The sequence below is a fragment of the Papilio machaon genome, chromosome 29 (assembly GCF_912999745.1).
Source record: "Papilio machaon chromosome 29, ilPapMach1.1, whole genome shotgun sequence".
NCBI classification, from domain to species: domain Eukaryota; kingdom Metazoa; phylum Arthropoda; class Insecta; order Lepidoptera; family Papilionidae; genus Papilio; species Papilio machaon.
The window spans coordinates 838204-866123 of NC_060014.1; the positions used below are offsets into that span (position 1 = coordinate 838204).

At 34.1% G+C, this 27920-nt stretch overlaps 3 protein-coding genes and 1 long non-coding RNA gene across 5 annotated transcripts; 3 read left to right on the forward strand and 1 right to left on the reverse strand.

Moving 5' to 3' along the window:
- Window positions 1-171: 171 nt before the first annotated feature.
- On the forward strand, window positions 172-1586 carry LOC123722706 (KRAB-A domain-containing protein 2-like; the record flags this gene model as incomplete). Its single annotated transcript, XM_045685187.1, is given in 5 exon segments — window positions 172-276; window positions 385-582; window positions 1060-1308; window positions 1310-1524; window positions 1526-1586. Coding segments are annotated over 5 exon segments (828 nt in total), but the record flags the coding sequence as incomplete, so codon positions are not given.
- A 4056-nt stretch (window positions 1587-5642) lies between these two features.
- LOC106716019 (zinc finger protein 845) lies at window positions 5643-14617 on the reverse strand. Of its 2 annotated transcripts, XM_014509445.2 has the most exons (9): window positions 14411-14617; window positions 13145-13255; window positions 12291-12722; window positions 11519-11733; window positions 10673-10777; window positions 9223-9429; window positions 7981-8092; window positions 7567-7668; window positions 5643-6336 (listed from the first exon to the last, which is right to left on the reverse strand). In XM_014509445.2, the coding sequence occupies exons 1-9, from the start codon at window positions 14522-14524 to the stop codon at window positions 6178-6180; spliced, it is 1557 nt and encodes a 518-aa protein (XP_014364931.2). In that variant the 5' UTR covers window positions 14525-14617; the 3' UTR covers window positions 5643-6177. The 2 variants fall into 2 exon arrangements, with proteins under 2 accessions (XP_014364931.2, XP_014364932.2); XM_014509446.2 differs by lacking the exon at window positions 7567-7668.
- A 1146-nt stretch (window positions 14618-15763) lies between these two features.
- LOC106716022 lies at window positions 15764-20786 on the forward strand. The gene is made up of 3 exons (XR_006756549.1): window positions 15764-15896; window positions 16649-16831; window positions 20616-20786. It is a non-coding gene; the product is annotated as an uncharacterized LOC106716022 (long non-coding RNA).
- Window positions 20787-21847: 1061 nt separating this feature from the next.
- LOC106716020 lies at window positions 21848-25225 on the forward strand. Its single transcript, XM_045685188.1, has 3 exons — window positions 21848-22164; window positions 22789-23833; window positions 25113-25225. Exons 1-3 carry the CDS (start codon window positions 21961-21963, stop codon window positions 25223-25225), a joined length of 1362 nt encoding a protein of 453 aa, XP_045541144.1. The 5' UTR covers window positions 21848-21960.
- The last annotated feature ends 2695 nt before the right edge of the window (window positions 25226-27920 follow it).

Sequence of the window (27920 nt, forward strand, 5' to 3'; positions counted from 1 at the left end):
CTTAATTGTAGTCTATTATTATTATTGTTTCTTTCCTTTCTTTTTAGTTACTGTAGTTGTGAACAACGATGTTGGGTACATAATTACATTATAGGTGTTATATTTATATTATAGACATATACCTATTATGTAGTCGTTAGTTATTCCAAATAAATTAAAAAAAAAAATTACTATTACACTATTATTTACTACGCATGTGATAGCGAATTATTCGACATATTATACGAGACTCATATTCGAATTGGTCACAGCGGAAGAGATCGCATGATGAAAGAGGTATAGAGTCACTACAGTAGAACAGCTAAGCGCATCTTCTACTCAGAACTTGAGGAAGGCAAGCGGAAGCATGGCGGACAACTCCTCAGGTACAAAGACGTGCTGAAGCGGCACATGAAGCAGTGCGACATCAATCCTTCGCTGTGGGAGCAGCAGGCTGCCAAACGGCCGGAGTGGAGAGCGCTAGTTAAATATAGCGTTAAAGCCTTCGAAAACCGGCGGCTCCTTGAGCTAGATGCCAGACGCGACGAGCTGAAAGCCCGACCACCTGTGGCTATCAGCTATAATTCCGTGAACGGTGTGCTCGCATGTCCGCAATGTACGAGGATTTTCATAAACAAAATTGGATACATAAGCCACATGCGAGCACATCAACGTCAAAACCGGAGTTAAAGACAGTCGCCGTGGCCGATATCGGCCGGATTTACATCATCAGAGTCACTACATAAACATAACACGTAAGGATATTGAAACGTATCTTGAACTTTGTGAACCATGGTACATATATGCCTACAAGGAACATCATCGACGCAGCAGTGCGTTGACTTCGCCGCGACCTACTTAGGTGGACACGAGGCGCTGAGGCAGCATTGGCACCGATATTTCATAATTATTGATTGTAATAGATTAAACAATTCCTTTCCTGACTTCGGAGGGAACATAGCATAGTTAGTAATAAGTTTTAATTTGTAATTTTTATTCATTAAATCAGTTATAAGAATAAATCTCGGTTTTTTTTGGAACCTTCGGCTGTGGCAAACATAATAACCATGTCAACAAAAGCAAAAAAAAAACATTAAAAAAGGCATTGTTGTGAAGCCTATTATATCCTCAGAGTTTAATTCTAGGTGCCAAGTAGATCTGATAGATTTTCAGTCCCAGCCCGACGGTGATAACAAATTTATAATGGTGTATCAAGATCATTTAACAAAATTTGTTGTTTTACGGCCACTTAAAACAAAACGAGCTGAGGAAGTGGCTCACACTTTATTGGACATATTTACTCTACTTGGTGTTCCTGCAAAACTTCAAGTCTGACAACGGCAGAGAATTTTCAAACCGAATTATTGACAATTTAAAAATATACTGGCCTACTTTAAAAATTATTCATAGTAAACCCAGGCATTCGCAAAGTCAGGGGAATATGGAAAAAGCGAATCAGGATATTGAAAATATGCTAACCACGTGGATGCAAGATAATAATTCACATTGGAGTGAGGGTTTGAGATTTGTCCAACTGATGAAAAACAGAGCTTTTTATGCTGGTATCAAGCAATCTCCATATGAGGCTCTTTTTGGGTATAAAATAAAAGTTGGTTTACAGTTACCCAATGATTGCACGCAAAATGTTGAAACTGAAGAAGATTTGGAGAAAATCACACAGGACTTTACTAAAAAGGAAGATCCCAAAGTCTCTGCATGTGAACTCTCTAAGGTGAACATGGAGGCAGAGGTACAACAAAGTAACAAAGTCACAAACATAAATTACATTTACCGCAATCTAGAATTAAAATGTTAAATGAAAGTCCCTACTATATGGCTGTAAAAACTTTTTACCACTTACCTAAAGAAATAAAAGAAGAAGTAGAATTCATTAAATTTAAAAGAAAATTAAAACATTTTCTAATAAAGAAATGTTTTTACACTATAGAAGAATACTTTAAAAATTCAAAATAATTTAACCTCTAACTAATAAAAATGCACACTATATTATTAAGGCATTAAATATTAATATTAAGCCTATTTATTGGCTTATTATTAACAAGGCAATAAATATGTAAACTATATTAGATGTATTTCTTTCTTTCTTACTTTCTTTGTAATTTAATAGTATAGTAATTCCTAGTTATAAATAATTTGTTATTGTATTTTATGTTAAAAAAATTATATGTAACGACGTCTGGAAAAGGCAAAATGTTCAAATAAATAAATAAATAAGCCAAGTTTCTAAAGACGTTTTAGATCAACGCAAAACAAACACGCTACCTCCAAATTGCACCCTCCAATGCAACGTCTGTTCACAAGAAACAACAGGAGCTCACACATGTAGAGAATGTGGATCTGCAATCCACGCTATTTGCGCTGTTGCTGAAGAATCACCCGATGAAGGATTTGGATCTAAAGTTTTGTGACCAATATGTTCAAAAAAAGATAAAGTACTAGATAATCGTCAAAATGCTAAGAAAAACCTATAACAACAAGCCGAAAAAATGCTGAAATTGAGTGAAAAGAAGTTGCCCCCTGTACCTATTGGCACTTGAGTACCAATTGCAGTTCCTGAGGTTGATAGAGGACGAGGTAATGCACCTAACATTTTTGGTGTAGTTTTGACTAAAACCGATGATGAACTCTATCAGATTGGTACCAAGAACGGTATCTTAAAACAATTATATGCTCGATCTCAGATTAGTGTGTTCAAGAGTTCTTCTTGATGCAAAGGATGTACCGAGTACCGAGATTACTACGGTCAGTTGCCAACTTGCAATCCATTGGAACCGACCAGGGATTTAAGAAGTGACTTTGCAAGAAAAAAAGCTACAGCAAGATGTCTGTGTTTTAAAAAAAAAAGTATTATGTACTTTATGCCATTCGAGCTTACTCTGCAAAAATAAATAGCTATATGGACTGATAAAGTATTATAATTTAAAGATTTACTTTAATACTTTGTCATTTATTTACTTAATTATCAGACTGATTACTTGCCAAATAAAAAAATGATTTTATAAGAATAAACTAGCTTTTATCCGCGACTCCGTTCGCGCGGAACCAAAAATAGAAAACGGGGTAAAAATTATCCTATGTCCTTTTCCTGGTTCTAAGCTAGCTGCCCACCAATTTTCAGTCAAATCGATTCAGCCGTTCTTGAGTTATAAATAGTATAACTAACACGACTTTCTTTTATATATATAGATAGTGAAGTTGATTTTATGATATGTTAAAAGTTAATAGATAGTTGATTTTAGAAGTTTTAATTAGTAAGATAATATGAATATATTATAATTATTTTACGGTATGACTGTTACACGATCGTTTCAATAAGTGTTATAATAAAAAATATATTATTAACAATGTGTTTTATTACAGAAAGCATTTTACTTTATACATTTCCTAATACGATATTGAAATTATATACAATGTCGAGGAAATTTATACATTTCCTAGGATATCTATGTATTAAATAGTTTTTCAAACAATATTTTATACATTTCCTATATAGTATCGGAATTGTACACATTTCCTAGGATTTGTATACAATTCCTTCATTTCATACATTTCCGGTAAAACATATAATAAATCAATTTAAATTAATATCATGTATATTGTATCTTAATAAAGGCTACATTATTATTGGAACGAAGTTCCTTATCGCGCGTTGTGAAAGGGGGCTAGACGGAAAAAATTCTTACGAAAAGTTGTCACGACACTTTCTGCTATAGTAAGTATGTTAACGACGAATGAGCGCTACTTCACCATGGCAACCACGTCACAATATATAACGAAAATTCATAGAAATAAAATGTACTTCTTGTGAAGACTTAAGTTTTTTATGCATAGAATAAACATTGGTTCCTTCACTAATTAATTGAAAGGAACTTCGTTCTATCCGGGTGTCCCAACACACCTCTCTAGTTTTTTTTTATATGAATATGAAGTAATTTTTTATCATATAATAGGTCCTTACATATGAAATTGGCGTTTTTCGTACTGGCCACTTTAATCACGAATTTCTCCTCTTTGGTAAGGAATTCCAAATTCAAATTTGTACAGCTATAGACTCATGTATTTGTGGTTCGATGACCGTCATTCATTTGTTTTTTTTCTTCTGTTTTTTTTTTTGTTTGCGTCACTCATTTTACAAAATGGAAAACTTAAAATATCGCATTATTTACGAGTACGAGTTCCGCCGTGGCACTAGTGCTGCGGAAACGACTCGAAGGGTGAATGATGTGTATGGCGGTCGTGTTGTAAAAGAAAACACAGTTCGTTTTTGGTTCCAACGTTTTCGTTCTGGAAATTTCGATCTGCAGAACAAGCCCCGTGGACGGCCTGAGACTCAAGTTGATAATGAAGAGTTGAAGGCTATTGTGTAAGCGGATCCATCGCAAACCACGTCCGAGTTAGCTGCAGGCTGCGATGTTAGTGATAAAACTGTTTTAATTCACTTGAAGCAAATTGGGAAGATTAAAAAGCTTGAAAGGTGGGTACCTCACGAATTGACTGAAGCAAACCGGCAAACGCGCGTCGACTGTTGCGTTACATTACTAAACCGGCACAATAATGAAGGTATTTTAAACCGAATCATTACCTGTGATGAAAAATGGGTTCTTTACGATAATCGGAAGCGCTCAGCGCAATGGTTGGATCCTGGCCAGCCAGCCAAATCCTGCCCCGAGCGAAAATTAACCCCAAAAAAGTTACTTGTAAGCGTTTGGTGGACTAGTGCCGGTATTGTTCATTACAGTTTTCTCAAATCTGGCCAGACTATTACGGCTGATGTCTATTGTCAGCAATTGCAAACCATGATGGAAAAGCTAGCGGCTAAACAACCTAGGCTGGTCAATCGCTCCACGCCACTGCTGCTTCACGACAACGCTAGACCACACACTGCGCAACAGACGGCTACTAAATTAGAAGAGCTTCAATTGGAAAGTCTAAGACATCCTCCGTACTCCCCGGACCTTGCTCCAGCAGATTACCATTTTTTTCGAAATTTGGATAACTTCTTGCAAGGGAAAAAATTCAACTCCGATGGGGCAGTCCAAATCGCCTTCAAAGATTTTATTGATTCCCGTCCGACTGGTTTTTTTAGTAAAGGGATCAATGAACTACCTATGAGATGGCAAAAGTGCATAGAAAATAATGGTTCATACTTTGATTAATTAAATATATTATATTAAAAAATATTCGACTTTTTGTTCCTCCCATACAAAACGCCAATTTCATATGTAAGGACCTAATACATAGTTATATGTTACCAAAGAATATGAAACCTGAACTGGAAAGGAAGAAGGAATACTTCTAGTCACCAAACGCAAGATTTAAAGAAAAATTTCATGGCTTTCAAAAGTGGTGTCAGAGGCCTAATTTTAATCTTTCCCTTCCCTTCCTTCATGTATTTACTTTGGTTAAAATGTAGGTTAAGTAACGTCAAGTTGGCGATTGCAATTTATATGTCGAATAAGGTTATATCTAAGCACTTACTAACCAAAGTTAAAAGTTACGGAACTTCGCAGATTTTAAGTTATTGAATAAATTATTTTAGGTTACTTTTCCACTAATTTTGATGTAACTTTGACAGTTTTATTTAATAAAAAATGGGCAAATACTTTATCTCGTACAGTCTCACGTCATTCACTAAATAAAGTCGACATCACAACACTTGATATCACTATATGGTCATTCCGGTCACAATTCGGTCGTTATGGTCACTCGGGTCGTTTTACACACTACTGTTACATTACTCGGAGTATACCTAATGGCCCAGTAGCGAATTTGATTTGATCACACTTTGGTCGTTATGGTCACTTGGGTCGTTTTGTGCACGAGTCGCGATTACGTTTAGAGCGCAGTAGCTACGATCCTCGGAGTTACTTAATGGCCCCGGAGCGTAGTCAAAGTGGTCACACTTTGGTCGTTTTAGTCACACTTTGGTCGTTGTAGTCACACTTTGGTCGTTTTAGTCACACTTTGGTCGTTGTAGTCACACTTTGGTCGTTGTAGTCACACTTCGGTCTTTGTAGTCACACTTTGGTCGTTGTAGTCACACTTTGGTCGTTTTAGTCACACTTTGGTCGTTGTAGTCACACTTTGGTCGTTTTATACACGAGTTGCGAGTGCGTGTAGAGCGCAGAAGGTAAACTCCTCGGGGTTACCTTATACCCCGTAGCGTAGTTGATGTGGTCACACTTTGGTCGTTGTGGTCACTCTGGTCGTCTTGTGCACGAGTCGCGAGTGCGTGTACAGAGCTGGTCGCTGCTTGAATGTGTCCCCACAGTCCTCACACATGTAGCTACGCTCCTCAGAATGTGTCAATTGATGACCACGTAATGTTGACTGAGTCTGGTCAAAATAAAATTATGGTCAAAATGGTCGTTATAAAGTTATACTTATTTATATTCTAGTAACTTTAATACAGTCGAACCTGGATAAGCGAGAACTGAATGAGCTAGAAATTTCTATAAATGAGTCATTGTCCGGTCCAGAAGGACTTTCAGAAGTAGTGCCCAAGGCCTAATTTTAGTCTTTCCCTTCCCATCCTTTTCCTATTTGAAAAGAGAACTGGATTTGACGGAAGAGAGGACGCATAGGAAAGGGAAATATTCTCTTTCTGTGCGTCCCCTTATCTGTTAATTAAAGGTAGGCAACGCATCTGCATTTGTGGATGTCTATGGGCAACGGTCACTTCGCTATTTCGGCGAATTCAGGTCTTTTGATATATACAGTCAAAACCGTTTATAGCGACATCGTTTAGAACAACATACCGGTTAAATTGACCAAAATCAAAGGTCCTGGCTGAATGTTATATACATATCTTTCCTATTAATACCTGTCACCGGTTGTTACAACTATCGGTTTTTACGACTCAATATGAGTAGTCCCTTCGATGTCGTTATAACAGATTTTGACTGTATATAAAAAAGTGAGAAACTTAGGTTAGAAAGAAACCTCTAAAAGGGGGTAAAATATGATCGTTCTTTGTATTTACATTTATACATTTTCGACTTTATTCTCTACTAGCTATCGCCCGCGAGTCCGTCCGCGTGGAATTAAAAAAAAACTTAATAAGTAGTCTATGTGTTCTTCCAGACTATGTTCTACATCTGTTACAAATTTCATCAAGATCTGTTGAGACGTTCCGGAGATAACTTCAAACAAACAAACATCTAAACATTCACATTTATAATCTTAATATATATAAATGTCGTGTCACAATGTTTGTCCTCAATGGACTCCTAAACCACTTAACCGATTATAATAAAATTCTCACACCATGTGCAGTTCGATCCAACTTGAGAGATAGGATAGTTTAAATCTCAAATTATAGTCGCAATTTTAATTTATTGCTAATTATTTGTCTGTTATTATTTGACAGTCACAATTATCTGTTAACTCCAAATGATTCTAACAGATGTCGATACCTTTCCACTGGGTTGAGTAAGTAATCAATAGATGGCGCTGCTATGGGAAATCTACGAACGTCTCATATAAGCTTATTAACTGCGCGCGGACGGAGTCGCGGGCGACACCTAGTATTAGTATATAATAAATTTGAAACTATGTATTACTTACAAAGAATTTCTTTCCGCAGACATTACAACAATGATTCCTAGATCTAGTCAGACCGTGTTGTGTTTGTCTATGATTCTTCAATCTCCAATCAGATATAAATATCTGGAAATAAAAATAATATATAATCTATATCTATATATATATAGTCAGAAAGTCGTGTTAGTTACACTATTTATAACTCAAGAACGGCTAAATCGATTTGACTGAAAATTGATGGGCAGGTAGCTTAGAACCAGGAAACGGACATAGGATAATTTTTACCCCGTTTTCTATTTTTTATTCCGCGCGGACGGAGTCGCGAGTAAAAGCCAGTTTATAATATTAGTAAGATAGGTTAATTATGAAGTTTTTTTTTTAATTCCAACGCGGACAAAGCCATGTACGATAGCTAGTTGTATGTAAAAGTAATCTCACCTTATTACATATCTCACATTTAAATGATGACTTATGAAGATGATAGAACTCCCAATGTTTCCTCCAATATACTTTTGAAGCAAACTTTTTCTTACAATCTTCACATTCATATCTGGAAATGAAAAAAAAAGTTAACTTACTAATATTATAAACTAGCTTTTACGCGCGACTCCGTCCGCGCGGAATGAAAAACAGAAAACGTGGTAAAAATTATCCTATGTCCGTTTCCTGGTTCTAAGCTACCTGCCCACCAATTTTCAGTCAATTCGATTCAGCCGTTCTTGAGTTATAAATAGTGTAACTAACACGACTTTCTTTTATATATATAAGAATAACTACTAGGGGTGAACAACCTTTATCACTTAGGGGTATGAAAAATAGATTATAGCCGAGTCTCAGATTCTACTAAATGTACATACAATTTCATAAAAATTAGTCAAACTGTTTGAGAGGAGTCTGGTAACTAACATTGTGACACTAGAATTTTATATTTTATATATAAGACAAGCTATCGCACGCGACTACGTCCGCGCGAAATTAAAAAAACTTAATAAGTAAAAAATAATTTTACATAACTTTAGTATTCAACAAACAATCTCCAGATACAAAATCCGATGCAGAAACGACTAAAAAAATGGCCTCCGGACACCTTTTGTTGACGTAAATTCCCTCAGTGTTGCCATTTAAAAATACAAAATGACATTTGGACAATTCAACTCTAGATTAAACGTCAAACTTATATGAAACATTAAACTAGCTGTCACCCGTGACTTTGTTTGTGCGAAATTAAAAAAAAATAACAAGTAGTGTATGTGTTCTTCCAGACTATGTTCCACATCTGTGACAAATTTCATCAAGATCTGTTGAGTTGTTCCGGAGATATCTTCATACAAACAAACATCTAAATATTCGCATTTATAATTTTAGTAAGATTAGGTACAATTATTTAAATACTAGTTGTTCTCATGCGACTTTATCCGCATGAAATTCAATTAATTTTTGTTACACAGAAATACTTTGTTTTATTATAAACATTGAGTAAAACTTTCAATTTAAAATATCGAAATTCAAATGAAAACGAAGGACTTCGATGGCTGAGAATTACCGTTACCATGGCAACCGTCTTTGCTCCTATTGAAGACTTCAATAAGCGAGAAACTATGATTAGAGAGAAACCTCTATAAGCGAGAAAATACTCTCACAGAGGTCGGGTCGGGGTCTGATTTTAAATTCAATACTTACACTCTCTCCGAATGATTTGCACTATTCTTCAAATGATTCCTGTATACATATATATTCTTGTATTGAACATTACAATCCATACAAAATGCCATTTTATTCGCCAATATTGTATTATGTGAGACAATGTGAGATTCTAAACGGGACTTTGTTTTGAATGTTTTTTTACATATATCACATATATAGTCCCTTTTTACACCATGTATACGACTGAAATTGAAAATAAAAATAAGTATATGTTAATCCTAATCTTAGTTCTCTTTCCCTTCCTATCTTTTTTCTTATACTAGCTTTTACCCGCGACTCCGTCCGCGCGTAATAAAAAAAAGTGCACACAAGATAAAAAAGTTCCTATGTCCGTCTCCTAGTTCTAAGCTACCTCCCCATCTATTTTTAGCTAAATCAGTTCAACCTATCTTGAGTTATAAATAATGTAACTAACACCATTTTCTTTTATATATATACTAGCTTTTACCCGCGACTCCGTCCGCGCGGAAAATAAAAATAGAAAACGGGGTAAAAATGATCCTATGTCCGTTTCCTGGTTCTAAGCTACCTCCCCATCAATTTTCAGTCAAATCGATTTAGCCGTTCTTGAGTTATAAATAGTGTAACTAACACGACTTTCTTTTATATATATAGATAGATAAGATGAAAAGGATGGGAAGAAGTAGATAAGTCAAAGTAGGTAATGCATAGGAATGGGTAATTATCTAATTTTGTATGTCCCTTCTTCCGTTGATGAAAGGTAGGCAATGCATCTACAATTGCGGATATCTATGGGTGGCGGTCGTTTCGCTATTTAGGCGAATTCAGGTAGCCACTCGATTGCCAGCTTATGATATAAAAAAGGATATGCCTAAATAATGAAGCGACCGCTGCCAATAGACATCTGCATTGCAGATGCATTGCCTACCTTTAATCGACAGAGAAGGGGATGTACAGAAAGAGGACATATCCTCCTTCTCGGTCAAATTCACTTCCCTTCCCACAGTTTTCTTTTAAGGAATGTAGACTAAAATTAGTTCTCTGGCATCACACTCATAAGACTGTACATGGAATTGCTTCCACTTGACGTCTGTCTTCTGTGTGGTCGTGGTATTTTACCTGATGATGCTAAGAATTAATGCCACAAATATTCTATCACTGTTAAAAAACTATGTTCTACATCTGTGACAAATTTCATCAAGATCTGTTGAGACGTTCCGGAGATAACTTCAAACAAACATCTTAACATTCGCATCTATATATATAGTCAGAAAGTCTTGTTAGTTACACTATTTATAACTCAAGATAGGTCGAACTGATTTAGCTGAAAATTGATGGGGAGGTAGCTTAGAACTAGGAGACTGACATAGGAACTTTTTTATCTTGTGTGCATTTTTTTGTTCCGCGCGGACGAAGACGCGGGTAAAAGCTAGTTTATAATATTAGTAATAAGGTATATACTTACATTTTATGTGTTCTTAATGTGTGTTTGCCTTTGAATTTTTCATTGCACTGATTACACTTTAACAAATGATTACTTTGCATGTGTTCCGACAACTCATCTGGAGTTCTGCAAAAAAAATAGAATTTGTTAGAAGTTATCTCCGGAACGTCTCAACAGATCTAGATTAAATTTGTCACGAATGTAGAACAGTCTGGAAGAACACATAGACTACTTATTATTATTTTTATTCCGCGCACAGTCATAAGCAACAGCTAGTTTTGGCATAATTGCCTATGAAGATGACAATACAAAGGTGATCTTATTCTAAGTATTTTTAAGAAAATATTTTGAAATATTTACACTTGATTTTAGATATGGGGGGGGATATAGGAGAGGTAAAACCTCTACCACAAATCACATGTTTTTGTGGTGAAGGAAAAAGTTGCTAAAAACATGGAAACCAGTTAAAATTGTTAGTATTTAACAGTGGGGGATACCAGCAACATCTGTTGCATGAATTGGTCGTCTCGTCCGGTGAAATATCAAAACCACACAGAAGATAGGCGTCAAGTGGAAGTTATTCCGAATTTCGTCTAAGTGTTGTGCCGGAGACCTTATTTTAGTCCTCTTTCCCTTCTACCTTTTTCTGAAAAGCATAAAATAGGAAGAGGAAGTGGATTTGGAGGGGACGCATAAGAAAGGAAAATATTGTCTTACTGTATATTTCCAGCTTGGTTGATAAAAAGTTAGCTACGCATCTGCAATTGTGGATATATATGGGTAGGGATATGGGATACTCGGGTATTTCACTATTTCAGTGAATTAACACTTATTCGTTTTCCATCTTATGATATAAAAAATACTTACCCAACAATAACCGAGCATTGCTGACAATGTATCCGTCCGTTAACATCTTTACTATGTTTCAAACGACAATGACTGACAACAGACCACAATTCTAACGTCTCATAATCGCATAAAGTACATTTATATACAACATAATGCTTCTTAACATGTTTCTTCAATGATTTCATACTTATATAGCATGATTGACATATATTGCATATATATTTTCCTATATTCTGAAAAAAAAAAAACAAATGTATTAAATATCTGAGATTTTCTATGGATTTCTACTTACTACGATTTACACAGACATGGTCAATCTATGTCAAATCTGGTGTTTATCACACCTCATTCGGTGACGGCACCGATTACTTTCGGACCAGTCGGAGATCCATCTTCTGGGCATTCACAGGAAGGGCATAAAATAAACACACTAAAGATGGACCCCCCGACAGGTCTGACACTAGTCAGTGCCGTCTCCGAACGGCCAAGTGCTGATTGGTCCCCACTGAGGGTCTCAGAGTCCACCCTAAGTTAGAGATGACTATGTCATAGTCAACCACAGTCAAGTGCGAGTTGACTTCACACATATCATTGAATTTCTTCTCAGATATGTGCATTACGATGTTTTCCTTCACCATAAGAACATCGGATAAATGTACATATGTCAATCAAAAAACACATTGGTAAATGACGGGATTCGAACCCAGGACCTGCAGATTGCAAGTCAAGAGCTTAACCCCTGAGCAACCTACGCTCTAATAACTAGTAACTTTGTAAAACAAAGAAATACCTTGTCAAGTCTTTTCTTTATATGCTGATTATATGTTTCCTTTCTTAAAAATCCCAATACACAAGATTCACATTTATATGGGATTTTTTTATAATTAGGCTGATTTCTCTTTTCTTCCCTATTCTTTAACATTTCCTCTTCCGTAAACACAATCATTGTATATTTATCTTTCTCTTTTGTTTCTAATAATTCCTTTTTTTGTATCTTTTTTAAAAACTTTGATTTATTATTCGTTTCAAATTCATTTTGTTTAAAATTATCGTAAGTTATCTGTGTATTTGCTTCTACGAATGTATCTTTGACTAAACTATTTTCTACAATTTCCTCTTTTTTTATTTCATTCACGTTCAATGTATCTGTATATATTATTTCTAAGTCATATGTACATTTACTATAATATGTTAATCTGCTTAAAGATTGCAAATCTTGTCGCTGTTGGAATATTAAATATATATTTATAAAACATTTCACAAATATATTAAATTAATACATCTTGGATATCCAAAGCAGAAGTTCATTTTATATCCATTTATATGAAATGTTTTGCACAAGTAAAGCTATTATAGTAACATAGCACTTATAATCAATTCTAAATGGGAATCGAATTAAATTCCGTTGACTGTACATTTTTTTTTCATTTTACGTACCAAAGAAATGTCATAAAATCGAATAGTATGTATATAATGCAACGAAATCATTCCGTGATTTAACCAAATTAATAAAATTATCATAGGTCCTTAGGTTGCATGTAGAAGTTTATATAGAGAGTTTAAAAAAAAATCCAAGCCATGAAGATTTTTTTTATCGGATAATTAATACTGAAATGTCGGGTCATAAATTGAAGTTAAAGGTACCGTTGCTATTGCCATCAAAGCATCCTGCACTTGCATAACTTGTGCTTTAAATTTCTTAATTTTCATTATAAATGTTTTGCATTCCCAACACACACCGGAGGTGACATCGGTCTGGAAACATATTGACACATTAAAAAAAACTTTTTACACCTTTTTAAGGAAATTGTGAGAATTGATGAATACGAAATTCATTACAATTGAAGTAATGTAAAGAAAAAGTGTTGAACTAATTTTAATCAAAAATACATACATACATACATAACTAGCTTTTACCCGCGACTCCTTCCGCGCGGAATAAAAGAAAATGCACACAAGTTAAAAAAGTTCCTATGTCCGTCTCCTAGTTCTAAGCAATCCCCATCAATTTTGAGCTAAATCAGTTCGACCTATTTTGAGTTATAAATAGTGTAACTAACATGACGTTCTTTTCTATATATATAGTCAGAAAGTCGTGTTAGTTACACTATTTACAACTCAAGAACGGCTGAATCGAATTGACTGAAAATTGGTGGGCAGGTAGCTTAGAACCAGGAAACGGACATAGGATAATTTTTACCCCGTTTTCTATTTTTTTTTTATTCCGCGCGGACGGAGTCGCGGGTAAAAGCTAGTATATATATATATATATAGATATATAAGATATATACATTGATTGATGAAGTCTTTTGTAAAGGATAATTTAATGATATATATGAATATGTAAGAAAAATAAGACCATGTGCCATACACTGGTATTGGCTTGGAATTAGAAATAAATTAACAGTGATAGATCCCACAACAATATTATAGTTTATTTGCTGGGTGTACAAACAGAAGACAGGTGTGAATTTTTCGCATTTCATCTGATGAGTGTGTGCCGGAGGCCTAATTTTAGTTCACATTCCCTTACCACACTTTCTTATAAGGTAGTGATGGTAAGGGGAAGTGAATGTGGCGAAGGAGGGGACGCATAAAGAAAGGAAAATATCTTTCTATGCTTCCATCCAACGGTCTTCAGCCGTTCTCGTTTGCTACTTTTATAAAAAAAAAAAAACTAAATGGTATAACTTAAAATTAATTGTTACTTAATAAACAAACCACGAGGGGTAGACAGAGATCATGGACTTCCAATAAGCGTGGTCCAGACACATCTCTCTCGCTTCTTCTACATTTATACACCTACGTATCATGCACGTCGGTCTCTGGTACTCATAAAACCTTTACTGAATATTTCACCAATCCGATAATAGTCTTACTTTATTATCGAATAGTATAAATGCAACTTACCCTTATAGGAATTCCCAATTCATGTAATGTTGATGTCAATTTTCGTAGAGGATAAAGAAAACGTCCCCGTTCGAGACAAGTTTGGCACATATCCGTTGATTCCTCTTCTTCCATTTTTAAAATAACCCTATACTCTTCTAAAAGAACGGAAAATCAAATTTAAAAATTTAGACAAAACATCACATTTAATATCGATTTTTCACCATTTTGGAACCAAACAAAGAGTATGCAATTATGTCGTAGGCACAGAGAAAACGGTCTAAGCCAAAGAGTATCTATGTTTTCGTTTTACCGGTTTTATCTTGTATTTCATGGATTTTCAAATTGTCAGTAAAAATAAGTCTATTGAAAAAAGTTCTGTGTCTAGATATTTAAATACAAGTGAAATTGCGGTTACGGACATAGCCCACTGTGTTTTTTCATTTGATTAGAAGCGCACTACTCCGCCTCCAACATCAGCCTTGCATCGATATCGGTGCATATGTCAGCAGTACTTTTCTTTTTTAAGTAAAAGAAAACCAAGAAAATAATACATACGAATATGAAATGGGAAAATCATAGCATATATCATCCTTATTTCTTTATGATAGAACCAAATATAAAAGTAAAATGCAAAGAAAAGAAGAAAGAGAAACTTAAAAAGTTGTTCAAACAAATGTAGTTAAAGAAAATACAGAAATAGGAAAAATAACCAAAGGATGTAAGAGTCATTTCAGTTCTCCCAGTGTTTTTTTAAAAACATCATAATTTAAATAATTTTATACGTGTCTCACCAGTTGAAACTTGCGATGATGAGCACCACCTCCGTGAAGTTGGCCCCCACACTTCATTTCTTTTCATTTGATTCAATGCAAATCGTTAGAGAATCGTTTACTTTTTCTGTAATAATATTTCAATTTCGGAATCAAAAATTAAAAATCGATTTTCCTTTTTTTGCGAATTAAATATAACACTAGCCGGCAAAAGGAGTGTTGGCCGTCGGAAGAAATCGTGGTTGCGCAACATCAGAGAGTGGACTGGAATTGCGAGTGCCGCCCAACTGTTTCGCCTCGCAAGGGATAAACAGAAATATGGAGAACTGACCGCCAACCTTCGCTAGTCGGAGAGGCACCTCAAGAAGAAGAAATATAACACTAAGACTTTTCAAACTTATTTTGTATGTAAAGAATGGTAAGAGAGTGATTGACAGAAATGAGAAATCGTTTGAGAGTTAATACTTTTTCTGAAATAAATATTTCAATTTCAGAATCGAAAGGAACAAATCGATTCGATCGATCGAAAAAGGAAAATCGATTTGTAACTAGTAGTTACACTCTTTGGCCAACTAATCTGGCTGTCTATGGGCGGAGAATTTTCATTTCATTGTTTTTTCAATTTTCTTACTTGTTCTTAGATAAAGAATTATTATATACTTGGTCCTAGTAATTGTTAAGAGTAAAAAGTTTATAATGAATGTTTTAACAATAAATAACCAAGCAAACTTGTGGTAAGAAATATAAAAATCTTTACAAATAATTTAATAACTAAAAACGATGATTATTTCATGAGATCTTGTAGATTTTAACATAATATTCATCATAAATCGTAATAAAATAAGATTCTTTTGTGTTTGTCTTTATGTTAGCCTTAGAACTTTTATTAAGCAAATAAGAAAAATATTGGAATATCACATTTTTTTCCAGATTTAAGCGTAATCGGTATTAACAATGGTTAACGCTCGACACTCCAAAAATACTCCCGGAATTAAAAAACACTTAATAAGTAGCCTATGTATTCATCCAGACTGTTCTACCTCTATGTCAATTTTCATCAAGATCCATTAAACTATTATGGAGATAACTTCTAAAAAACATCCATCTATCCATACATCCATCCACCTAACCTTTCGAAATTATACAATTGGTAAGAATAGGTGGCAACGAAGAAGCGGCCACCTGGATTCACTGAAATGCCTATCTTTAATCAATAGAAGAGGGAGACGCACAGAAAGAGATTATTTACCTTTCCTATGGAGTATGCATATCCTCTGTCAAATCCAATTACAGGAAAAGGAAACTGGATCATCATTTCCTTAACCTTGTCCCACTTACGTAGGGTTGGAGCACCAGGTTTCCATCCTCGAAATCAATGTCTGCCGTCATCTCCATTGTCAAGTCAAGGGAGAAAAATATAGTCATTCCTTGGTCTTCGGCTTATCCAGGTTTAACTGTATTAAATAAATAATTGCTTTTCTTACAGAACAATTGAATAAAATGGATAATATATCAAAGTACATGACACCTATGGACGAACTTGACATAGCTTTGTTGTCACTAGACAATGTATGGATGAAGACGGCACAACCGATACGGGGAAGAAATGATTTTAATTTTGATGATAATTATTCTTCAGAGGAAAGTGACATAAATGAAGATTATTCAGGTGACTTTTATGCATTTTTTTATATAGTATAAGGTGATTGTGAATTGGCCATTGGAATTTGTACAAATATTGTATTTACTCTGCTCATTGACATCACAGATGCATTGACTATATTCAAAAAAGGAGAAGATGCACAAAAAGAGGATATTTCTTATTCCTCTGTCCCCTTGACTGCAACTGCAACTCCCCTTACCGTAATTGGGAAGAAGAGAGGGCTAAAATTATTAGATAAAACATTATATGACTGTTTTCTGCTTGGTTGGGATATTTCAATTAACAAGCTGGCTTATTCTTGCAACAGATGTTGTTGTCTCTATTACTGTATAATTAATTAATATTTAACGTAATGTTTTGGATGTATTTTATTGGAGGCCTTATTTTAGTTCACATTCCCTTCCCACCCTTTTCTTATAAGGAAATGATGGGAAGGGGAATTGAATCTGACAGAGGAGGCACATAGGAAGAGGATATATCCTCATTCTGTGCGTCCCCTTCTACGATTAAAGGTAGGCAATGCATCTGCAATTGCGAATGTCTATGGGCAGCAGTCATTAACAGTATTCATGTGACTGCTTACTCGTTTGCCACCTTATGATATAAAAAAAAATGAAGTTTCTGATGAGTACTTTGTCAATCTACTGCTTGTTTATCCCCTTCTATATAATCTAAGAGTCCTATGTATAATATAAATCTCTGGTATAGTTGAATTCAATCATCAGCTCACTCTACGTTCCCACTGAGGGGCTCGGAGCCTACCCCAAGTTAGGGGTTACTAGGCCATAGTCAACCACGCTGGCCCAGTGCAGGTTGACTTCACACATATCATTGAATTTCTTCTCATATTTGACTCCCAATAACTTTGCTTTCAATTTGGTTATTTGGATAATAAGTTTGCCAAACATTGAACTAGACCAATATGAATTTGTAATCTCATATGTACATTTATTCAACGTTTTTATAGTGAAGGAAAACATAACGCACCATTGTATTTCTGGTTTGTCACTGAATATATTGTGCACCTCTAAGGCAGTGTGGTGTGTTGTCTGACGTCTTGACTCTTAAGTAAGGCTTCAGCACTCACAGTGTACATATGTTTGAGTTGATTATATTTATGTTATACTAGCTGTTGCGAGAAATTAAAAAAACTTAATTAGTAGCCTATGTGTTCTTCTACGCTATGTTCTATATCTATGCCAAATTTCAGTAAAATCCATGCAGCCGTTCTGGTCAACTTCAACCTTTTGACAAACATCCATACCTTCGCATTTATAATATTAGAAAGATTTAAATTAAATAAGTACAAAATACTATGTCTTATAGCCAGTCCATTTATAGAAGTCAGTGACTGGATTAGATAACTTTGTCTAAGAGCACTTTCCTTCAAATATTCCAATCACAATTGCTCATAATCAGTATTACTGCCACAAATGTCAAACTAGAAAATGAAAACAGTACCGATGATATCTTTATAGAGTATTCAGTTTGGCAAATAATATGCTTAATATTTATATATGTCTGGTACATTTACCATTGGTTTCTGAGACCATAATCTCAGTTTAAATCAAATTATTATCTATGTTTAATATAGAAACTCGGGAAAACCAACGGTTAGTCAATTATATGTCAATCCTTTTATAGAATGCGAAATAGATTACTCAGAAATCATGATCATTGCAATATGATTATTTGTAGGCTTCCGAAATACGATCTTGATAAATTAAAATTACTTTTTTAGCCGACTCCAAAAAGAAGGAGGTTATCAATTCGACTGTTTTTTTATGTTTGTTACCGCGAAACTCCTCTCCTGGTGGTCCGACAGATGGGTCCAATTTTTTTTAATAACTAGAAGACTAGTAGATTTTGAATATAGCTTCAAAATGTGTTGCGAAAATTAGGGACATTTTTTTTAGATTACCAGTTTTGGTGACTATTTAAGGGTAAGTAACTAATACTCGTTATGTGACGTCTGTGATATCAATCACCGGCGGTCAAAGGGTTAATTCACGTGTTTAATCTTACTAATATTATAAATGCAAATGTTTAGATGTATGTATGAAGATATATCCGGAACAACTCAACAGTTCTTGATGAAATTTGTCACAGATATAGAACACTAGCTGTCGCCCGCAACTCAGTCCGCGTGCAGTTAAAAAAAATATGAAAAATAGATGTTGGCCGATTCTCAGACCTACTGAATATGCTCACAAAATTTCATGAGAATCGGTCAAGCCGTTTCGGAGGAGTACGGTGACGAAAACTGTGACACGAGAATTTTATATATTAGATAGTCTGGAAGAACACATAGGCTACTCATTACATTATTTTTTAATTCCGTGCGCACGGAATCGTAGACGACAGCTAGTACAGTCTAAGTGTTAATAAAAATATTAAGTGTCATATGTTTTGCTTAGGAATTTCCGATAGGTATACGAAATATTTCAGATACATCATATGCTGATACAGAATTCGATACTAAAACATGTTTTATATGTGATATACAAGTTCCCGGACAATATATGAAGAATCACTTAGAAAGTAATAAACATAAAATGTTCGCATCCATCACTAATATAGCTATAGAGAGAGCTAATAAACAAATCAAAGAATATTATTTTGATACGATTAAATACGATAGTTCTTTATATTTCTGTGAAACATGTGTTTCTGTTATATCTATTGAAGATAAACCTCATCATTTTCTATCGGAACCTCATAATAATGCAGTTAAGAAAGATTTAAAAATGAGAAATTTGATAATTTTTTATAATAACGGTGAAGATGAATTTGATGATGGAAATGAAACAAAATTTGATGCAAAAAGTACACAATTAGATAAAAGTATTAAAGATTTAAATATAAGTGAAACAAAAGAAAATCAATTAGCAGAAGAACGAGAAGAAATTAATATAGATAATGATAAAGCAAATACATTTAAAGTATCTAATAAAATAATCGATAACATCAAATTAGATGTTGATGATATAATTTTTGAAGTAAACAATGATTGTACAATTAAATGTAAAATAGACTATTACAATGGAATTATAGTAACAGCAAAACATCGATATAAATGTGTACTTTGTAATGATACGTTCAAAAAGAAAACCAAACATCTACATCTACAGAAACATATAGCTAAAATGTGTCCTATAAATGATAGAAATTGTATCAGAAAAGTGAGTTTTGATCATTTTTTGTCCTTTAAATAAGTAAAGTATATTTATTTATGGAGATTTCAATCCAAAACCGAAATTATGTAAATTTATAATTCAATACATGCGGTCATTTTCATTTAAGACTAGCTATCGCCTGCCACTTCTTCTACGCGGAATTAAAAAAAAAACTTGATTAGTAACCAATGTGTTCAACCATGCTATGTGTTCCACGTAGCTGTTCTGGACATATGTACATTGTAACAAAGATCCATCTATCCATCTAAACATTCGCATTTATAATTTTAGTAAAAAGTGAAGTGATGAAAAAAGTGTTTTATCATAGATTTTGGATACCATGAGTTTTGGCGCCATATATTTGTCTAATCTTAATAATTCCGGTTTGGATTGGATAGTAGTATAAATATATTGATCGGTGTTTTAAATTCAAAAATTTTGGTTTGATTTTATGTTTTCCCAAAATACAACTACATCAAAGTCAATAATTGTTGCTTCGTACAGATCCTTCAAGATTTCAATGATCAAATGTACTACTGTCGAAGAAGATTTTTCTTTTTAGTCTTCGAAATTTTAACATGCTTTATAGTATATTTTACGTATATATCTTTCAGTTGAATACAGCCAAGAATTATTGCATTTTATGTAATAAATTAATTGATGATAACCATATTGATGATGATGAACATAAAAATAGATTACAAAATGCAATTATATCAGAACGAAATGACAAGAATCAGAAAGAACGAAATCAAGATGAAAAAATAGAAGAACAAAAGATAGAAGAAGAAATCAAGGCAAAAGAAGAGGAAGATAAAACTGAAACAAATGAAAAGAAAGAAGTAAAATTTAATTTGAAAATGGATGTTGTTTTATATATGAGCTTTTGTATTTATCAAAAATCGTTTTCTCGATTATTTTTTTTAAATAATTTACAAAATATCTTTGTTTTGCTAAAATAGTCGTAGGATCTTGACCATTTGTTTTAGAGCTTAAATTAAATTTTGATCTTGTATTTTTTTCAGTAATAAATGTTGTTTTTCATTATTTTTGCTTTAAATGGTTTCATTTTTGACTTAGCATGTGCGTTTGATGTATTGAAAGATGTTTTGGGGCATGTCAAATAGAAATTCTTCTTCTGTGTCTGTAACTCTTAGGGCATATCAGAGATTCTCCAACTTTTTTCTTGTAGACCTTGAATCATACTAGTTTCGATAAATTCTTTATCATACACCCCCCCAGGGACTTCTATAGGATCATAGGCTTGCGTCTTTATTTATCCTTTTTTCCACTTTTAATATTATGTATTTTCTTACAGATTCATCAAACGACAAAATTGATCACAAATTAAATTGTATATGTTATATTTGTAATATTAAAGTCCCTAAAATGTTTATGAAAGATCATATAATTAGTTCTAAACATAAAACATATTTAAAGATAGCAAATACAGCACTTAAAAGAGTTAATAAATACATGAATCAAAATATATGTATATCTAAAAATAGGAGTTCTTTACACTTTTGTGATATCTGTGTTGTTGCTGTTGAGAGTAAATCAAAACATATTTTATCCGATTCACATAAAATTGCCGTCAAAAAAGAGAAAATGTTCAACAGTTTAGTTGAACTATATATTGATGAAGATTTTAATGTAGACGTTGAACGTAATAATGATTCAAATGAAACTAGAAACTATAAAAAGACAACAGAAAATGATGGACACGTAAGACATATGTCTATACCAACTTCCGAAGCAAGTTTGGATGATTTGAAATTACAAACATTAATTAAATCATCAAATATAGTTAATTTGAAATATATAAACGATGATTCCAATATTTTAAATACAAAATATGAAGAAATATTAACAATTAAAGAGCAAGAAATAACAAAAAATCAACTTAAAATTCTTAATGCCGGTACTGTGAAAAGTCATGTTTTAAAATCTTTTGATGGAATGTATTATATCATTGAAACAAAAGATGGTATCCAAATAAAGGTTGAACGAGATAAATATCATAGTTTCAAGAAAATGGGAAAGCGTAAATACGTATGTCAATTATGTTCGACATTCTGTCAAAGGAAGGGTACTCATATATTATCAGAGAAGCATTTGGAAAAAGTTTCATCCCCTATAAAAGACAAACATTGCGTCAGAGAAGTGAGTTCTTTCATATTATAAGGAGATGGATTTGGTATGGGTAGCATAGAGTTACAGTAGTTTAACAGTGGAAGATCTTGCAACGACAATATTTGATAGGTGCACGAATGAGCCTCAACCGATGAAATACCACGACCACACAGAAGACACGCGTCAAATGGAAGCAATTCCACGTTTCGTCTGAGAGTATGCGTTCCGGAAGCCTAATTTTAGTCCACGTTTCCTCCCAACCCTTTTCTTACAAGGAAGGGGGAGTGGATTTGATGGAGGAGGGAATGCATAGCAAGAGGATATATCCTCTCTGTGTGTATCCCTCCTCTGTCGATTAAAGTTAGGGAACGTATCTACAATTGCGGATGTCTATGGGCAGCGGTCACTTCGATTTTTAGGCGTATTCAGGTGACCGTTTACTGGTTTGCCACCTTATGACATATAAAAAAAGTAATGTGTTTTGTATGGATAACATGGTAACGAGTTTGGTTTGTGTGATGGTTTGGTATGGATAGCAGGTGATTGGTTTGGTATGTTCCGTAATATAAATGATGCTAAAATTGTTTACTTAATATTTTTGTCATCTTGTGTGTATTTATTCATTTTTATTATATTTTTTTTTTTCTAAAACAGGTGGACGCGTCAATTACACATTGCATATTATGTAACGAATTAATCGAAAGCTATTTACTACATACAGTATGTAACAACAATCATATGGAATTATTAAAAAAGTCAATCATTGAATCAGACGATTTCGATTTGAGAAATGAAAGTAAATCAGAAATTGCTTTAGATGTAAACAAAAAGCTTGATCCAATCTGTGAATCCAAAGATGAACTTAAACCTGGCGGTAGTTATAAAACTGTTTTGGATGTGGGTAGTTTGAAATTACAATCGGAAAATAAAGCAATAGATGACAAAGTACCAGCTAATCAAGATTTATATTTAAAACAAGAAAGTATAGCTACAAATGTTCCATCACAAACAAATCAAAGTAGTGGGTCATATGAATCGAAGATAGAGGAAATTACGTCAACTGACCATCCTGATTGGTACATGATAGAAACAACTACAAAAGGGACTTCCTGTAAATTTTGTAATGTTACAATTCCGAACACTATGAAAAATAAAATTGAACATCTAAATGGATCGAAACATAAAAGAACAGTTTCAGAATTGTTAGAATTAAATAGATTGATAGTTAAAAATGGATTATTCTATTGTGAATATTGTAATGATTACATGAAAAATGAATTACAATATAATCATATACAACACGAAAGTCATAAAAAAAATATAAAACTTAATGAAACAGAAATTAAATCAACTGATGATAACATAGCAACTGTAATAGCAGAGTCTAATTCAGATCAAAATAATGATAAAGTCAATCCAGTAAAAGATATTGAAACAAATAAAATAACAACAGAAGTTACTACGAAAGAAATGGCAAATGATAATATACCGACAACTTCTAAAGCTATTGAAGAAGCTATAGAATATAATCCATTAATAATGGAAAAGACACCAAAAGGTAATGAGATTACATGCAAAATATGCAATGTTATAGTACCTTTAAGAAATTGTAATATCCAAGAACATTTAAAAGCCCAAAAACATAAAAATAATGAAAAAGTATTATTAGAGAAAAATAAAATAATAATCAAAGATTCGCGTACATTTTGTGAACTATGTTTAATTTATATAAAAGATGATATGAAATTCAATCATTTACAGACATATTTTCATGTGAAAAAGTTAGAATTTTTTGAATATCAAAATAATAACGATGCAAATTTTAAAAGAATGAAAACGATATTTACATATATATTAAATTTAATAGAGAATGGCAATGTTATATGTAAAATATGTAATGTTACTGTACCAAATAGTGAATCCAACGTAACGGAACATATATATGGAAAGAAACATAACCATATTGAAATAGAAACATTTAAGAAAAACAAAATGATAATCAAAGATGTGAATTCACATTGTGAAGCATGTTCCCTTTACGTCAATAACGGAATGGAACATTTTCATATTGAAACAAGTATTCACAAAGAAAACATGATGAGATTAAATAAAGCTAATAAAATAGATAAAGTTAAGAAGGAAAATCAAATTCAACTAACACAATCTATCAATCTAGACAAATATTATGGTATAGTTCGAAGTACTTCATATTTGCTTTATTGTACGATATGCAATGTGGATATTCCAGATAGTATTATTAATCTAAACATGCATTTAGAAGGGATACATAAATCTAAATTGAAAATACTATTCCCAAATCTATAATAAAGATTTAAGCCGCATTCACATTTGTCTGACATGTTGTGTCGTGATGCATCAGAAAGGTATCGGTCTCATACAATTAATATGGTTGCGTGCACACTTCTCTGACGCAGTGTGTTGTGATGGCTAGTGTTGTGTAGCGTCAGTAGCGATCCCGGTCCGCGTCAGTATGGGTGAGGTGCGGGGGACGGCGCAGCGACACGACACAGCGGGTCGGACTAGTGTGCACGCACCATTTTGTTGTGTTGTGACGCGTCAGAAGTTAGACATTCTAAAATACTAATGAAAGTTTTCAGCATCACTCTCAAGCTCTTTAACGAGACAATGAAACTCGCCTTTAGTCTCTCTTTTTGTATTTACTGGATGTATCCAATATCTTCTTCTCTTTCTTTGTTTTATTAGAAGTGTTGCCAGTGCCAATAACTGCATATCTTCTTCATAATCTGAATCCGAATCGTATGGTTCATGAAAAAACATTGCGAATGTGTAAACTCTCTGAGAGCTATAACGGAACTGATTAAAAATGCGTCATAACGCGTCACATAGATGTGAACAGTAGCCATCACGACAGAAAGCATCACGACACAACACGTCAGACAAATGTAAATGCGGCATTAGTCCATTAACCATTAGCCGCGTACCCACCTAGCGCACAGGTTCACGCGGCAGCATCGGTGTTCGGATCGCGAGCGATGGCTCCTGCGGCAGCCTCAGTAGTTTTGTTCCGCGTGGCCGTGGCCGCCTCGCGAGGCAGGCTGAGCCATCATAAGACCGCGAGTATTCGTAATGGACAGTCGTGTATTTTCAGCTACAGCTATTTTCCTAGCTGCTTATTGTTTAAAGAAACGAAAACAGTCACGTATCAAAAAAACCTACTGGACTCCTCCTGACTGCCCATGATATCAAAATTACAGAAGACAAACACGGCAAGAGACAAAACTTGAAGTAGCTTCGCGCGCGAGCCAAAACATAACCGTCCCCACCTAACGCACAGCGCTCACTGAGGCACCTTTGAGCGCGTCAAGTTTACCGACAACAGATGGATCGGGGCCGAGCCGTGCTCGGTCGAGCAAACGCGCCCCGAGGCAGGCCGAGGCACGTCCACACCAGCCGAGGCATTGGCTCGCGAGGCTGCCGCGCGAGCCTGTGCGCTACGTGGGTACGCGGCTATTGATGATTATGTTCAATTAAATTTCCAAGCAGTGGCTTTTAGGTGTGCCAAATAGGCACAGATTGTTTCGTCAGTGTCGCGTTGAAAAGGGAGACTCGGATGAGATTGATCGGTGATAGATGTTGCAAAATTTGATCAGCTATGTAGTAAAGAGTAGTTTATCTATCTTTTATCTATCTATATATATAAAAGAAAGTCGTGTTAGTTACACTATTTATAACTCAAGAACGGCTGAATCGATTTGACTATAAATTGGTGGGCAGGTAGCTTAGAACCAGGAAACGGACATAGGATAATTTTTACCCCGTTTTTTATTTTTTTATTCCGCGCGGACGGAGTCGCGTGTAAAAGCTAGTTATATATATAAGAAGTATTTAATCATAGAAGATTATGTTAAAAAAATGACAAGACGGCTACAGTACGTCAACGATCTGACGATCTTGACATTTTGACAGCTGTCATAATTTAGTTTGACTAACCACCGGGTCAAGTAACTTTGTGGCTCTATAATTAAGGTTTTTTTATCAAGAAACTGAACTGAATTAATGTTTTTTTATATTCAATTACAATTGACTTCTATTTGTAATATTATTAAAAACAAATATATAATTAAAAATACTAGTACTAACAATTATCTGTTTTATTTTCCCAACCTTATGCTTACGTGTTTCATTGCCACTGATTAAAGAGCTTAAGAGCACCTAAAACCTAGGTAGAGAGATGTCAGAACCAAGCTAAATGGAGATCTGTGGTCTCTGCCTACCCCTCTGGGTTACGGGCGTGAGTTATGTTGTAATTAGGGACTGCAATCCCGCAAAGTGTGTTCCTGTAACGAAGTTAATCCAAAAAAAAATCTCGCGGAATTGAAATCCTCAACTGTGACACAAATTGTCTTGACAGTTTCGAAGCTGTCTATACTTGATGTTACATTATGGATGATTCAGAATTTGTAGTCATACTGTCTAGTCTGATTACAAAAGGGAAAAATTCACAATTGCACAGCGACATTGTTAGAATATGATTTTCATTATACCTAACTAGTTTTATTGTAGAACTAATTTAACCAACGTTAATAATTTGAGTATGTTCTGAAACATGTTGTGATCCGCGTTTTCACAGAAAACGTGTTGTTTCATATGAATGTTTTTGAATGGGAATTCATTTAACAACTAATTGAGAAATAAAATCACTTAACCACAGGTGGGCACAGTTAATCGAAAAGTTAACTTCGTTAATCGTTAATTCGTTAATTAAAAAATTAACTTCGTTAATCGTTAAAGCGTTAAATTCTCGAAAATTTAACGCAAGTTAAAGTTAATCGTTAACAGTTAACCATACCAAAATTATACATACTAATTTTACACTTATGTGGCGACACTTGTTTAAAATAGTAATTTGCCTACATATTCTATAACACATTAGTATTAGAGACAAGTATGAATGCATTATAGTATATTTCATTACGAGTGCGGAAAGCCTGTCATTGCAAAGAGTTCCGACAAATGTCTACAAGTTGACAGTTGGAACAAGTTGTAAAGTTTCTCACGTTTACTAAACAACTATTTTTGATACAATTGCGAAAAAATTAAGCAATTTAATAGAATAATAAAAAACACAATAAACTCAACTAACTAAAATGTTTGGAAAATGGTGCCAACCGTAAAAGAATACAAACTGAGATTTTTTTTCTTCACCCATTCTGGGTAGGCAAAGGGAGCTATGCCCAAACAACCAAGTCTTCAGTAAATTATTTTTATTGATATGAAATGAAAATTAAATTTAATGAGATGAAATAAAATGAAACCTAACCTAATTCATTGAATCAAATCATTAAATTTGATATTGTAACAAATTAGGAGCTTCTTTTTAGAAATATTTGCATGAATCATAAAAATTTCAATGATTTTTTTTTGTAAAAACTTAGTGGTTGGTTTTTCTTTATAGCAAACATTATTTTGACAGTTGTGAAAGAGAACGCACGAGTTTGAAAAAGCTAAAGAACGAGTAAAAAAAGTTTTTTAATACAGTTTCTCAAAAAGTGGCGTATTGCAGGGACGAAAAGCGTTCGGAATGTGGGCTATTACATACTCGTGCTTTTATATACTCGTAATGAAATATACTATTTCGAACCTTCTTTTCATTTTGTCCTGTTGGTCCCGTCTTTCCCGGAACGCTCTGATACATCACACTTGCACGCGAACTTCACATGTATCAATTATCAACTCGTTCGTTCAGCATTCGAGTAGCTGACAGTCGCCCAACTTAGCTGAACTTACGAGCGTGGCGTGGTGCG

Bases quoted from the DNA above. Each gene is read 5' to 3' on its own strand.
- LOC106716020 (XM_045685188.1), top strand. From the start codon at position 21,961: ATGTATTATATCATTGAAACAAAAGATGGTATCCAAATAAAGGTTGAA. The intron at 22,165-22,788 runs GTGAGTTCTTTC...TTTCTAAAACAG, and splicing joins ACAAACATTGCGTCAGAGAA to GTGGACGCGTCAATTACACA. The intron at 23,834-25,112 runs GTACATTTTGTG...CCTAGCGCACAG, and splicing joins AATAATAATCAAAGATTCGC to GTTCACGCGGCAGCATCGGT.
- LOC106716019 (XM_014509445.2), bottom strand. From the start codon at position 14,524: ATGGAAGAAGAGGAATCAACGGATATGTGCCAAACTTGTCTCGAACGG. The intron at 11,734-12,290 runs GTATTTCTTTGT...TTTTTTTTTCAG, and splicing joins TAAAGAAAAGACTTGACAAG to AATATAGGAAAATATATATG. The intron at 9,430-10,672 runs GTAAGTATATAC...TTTCAATTTCAG, and splicing joins ACATTAAGAACACATAAAAT to TCGTATACATGGTGTAAAAA.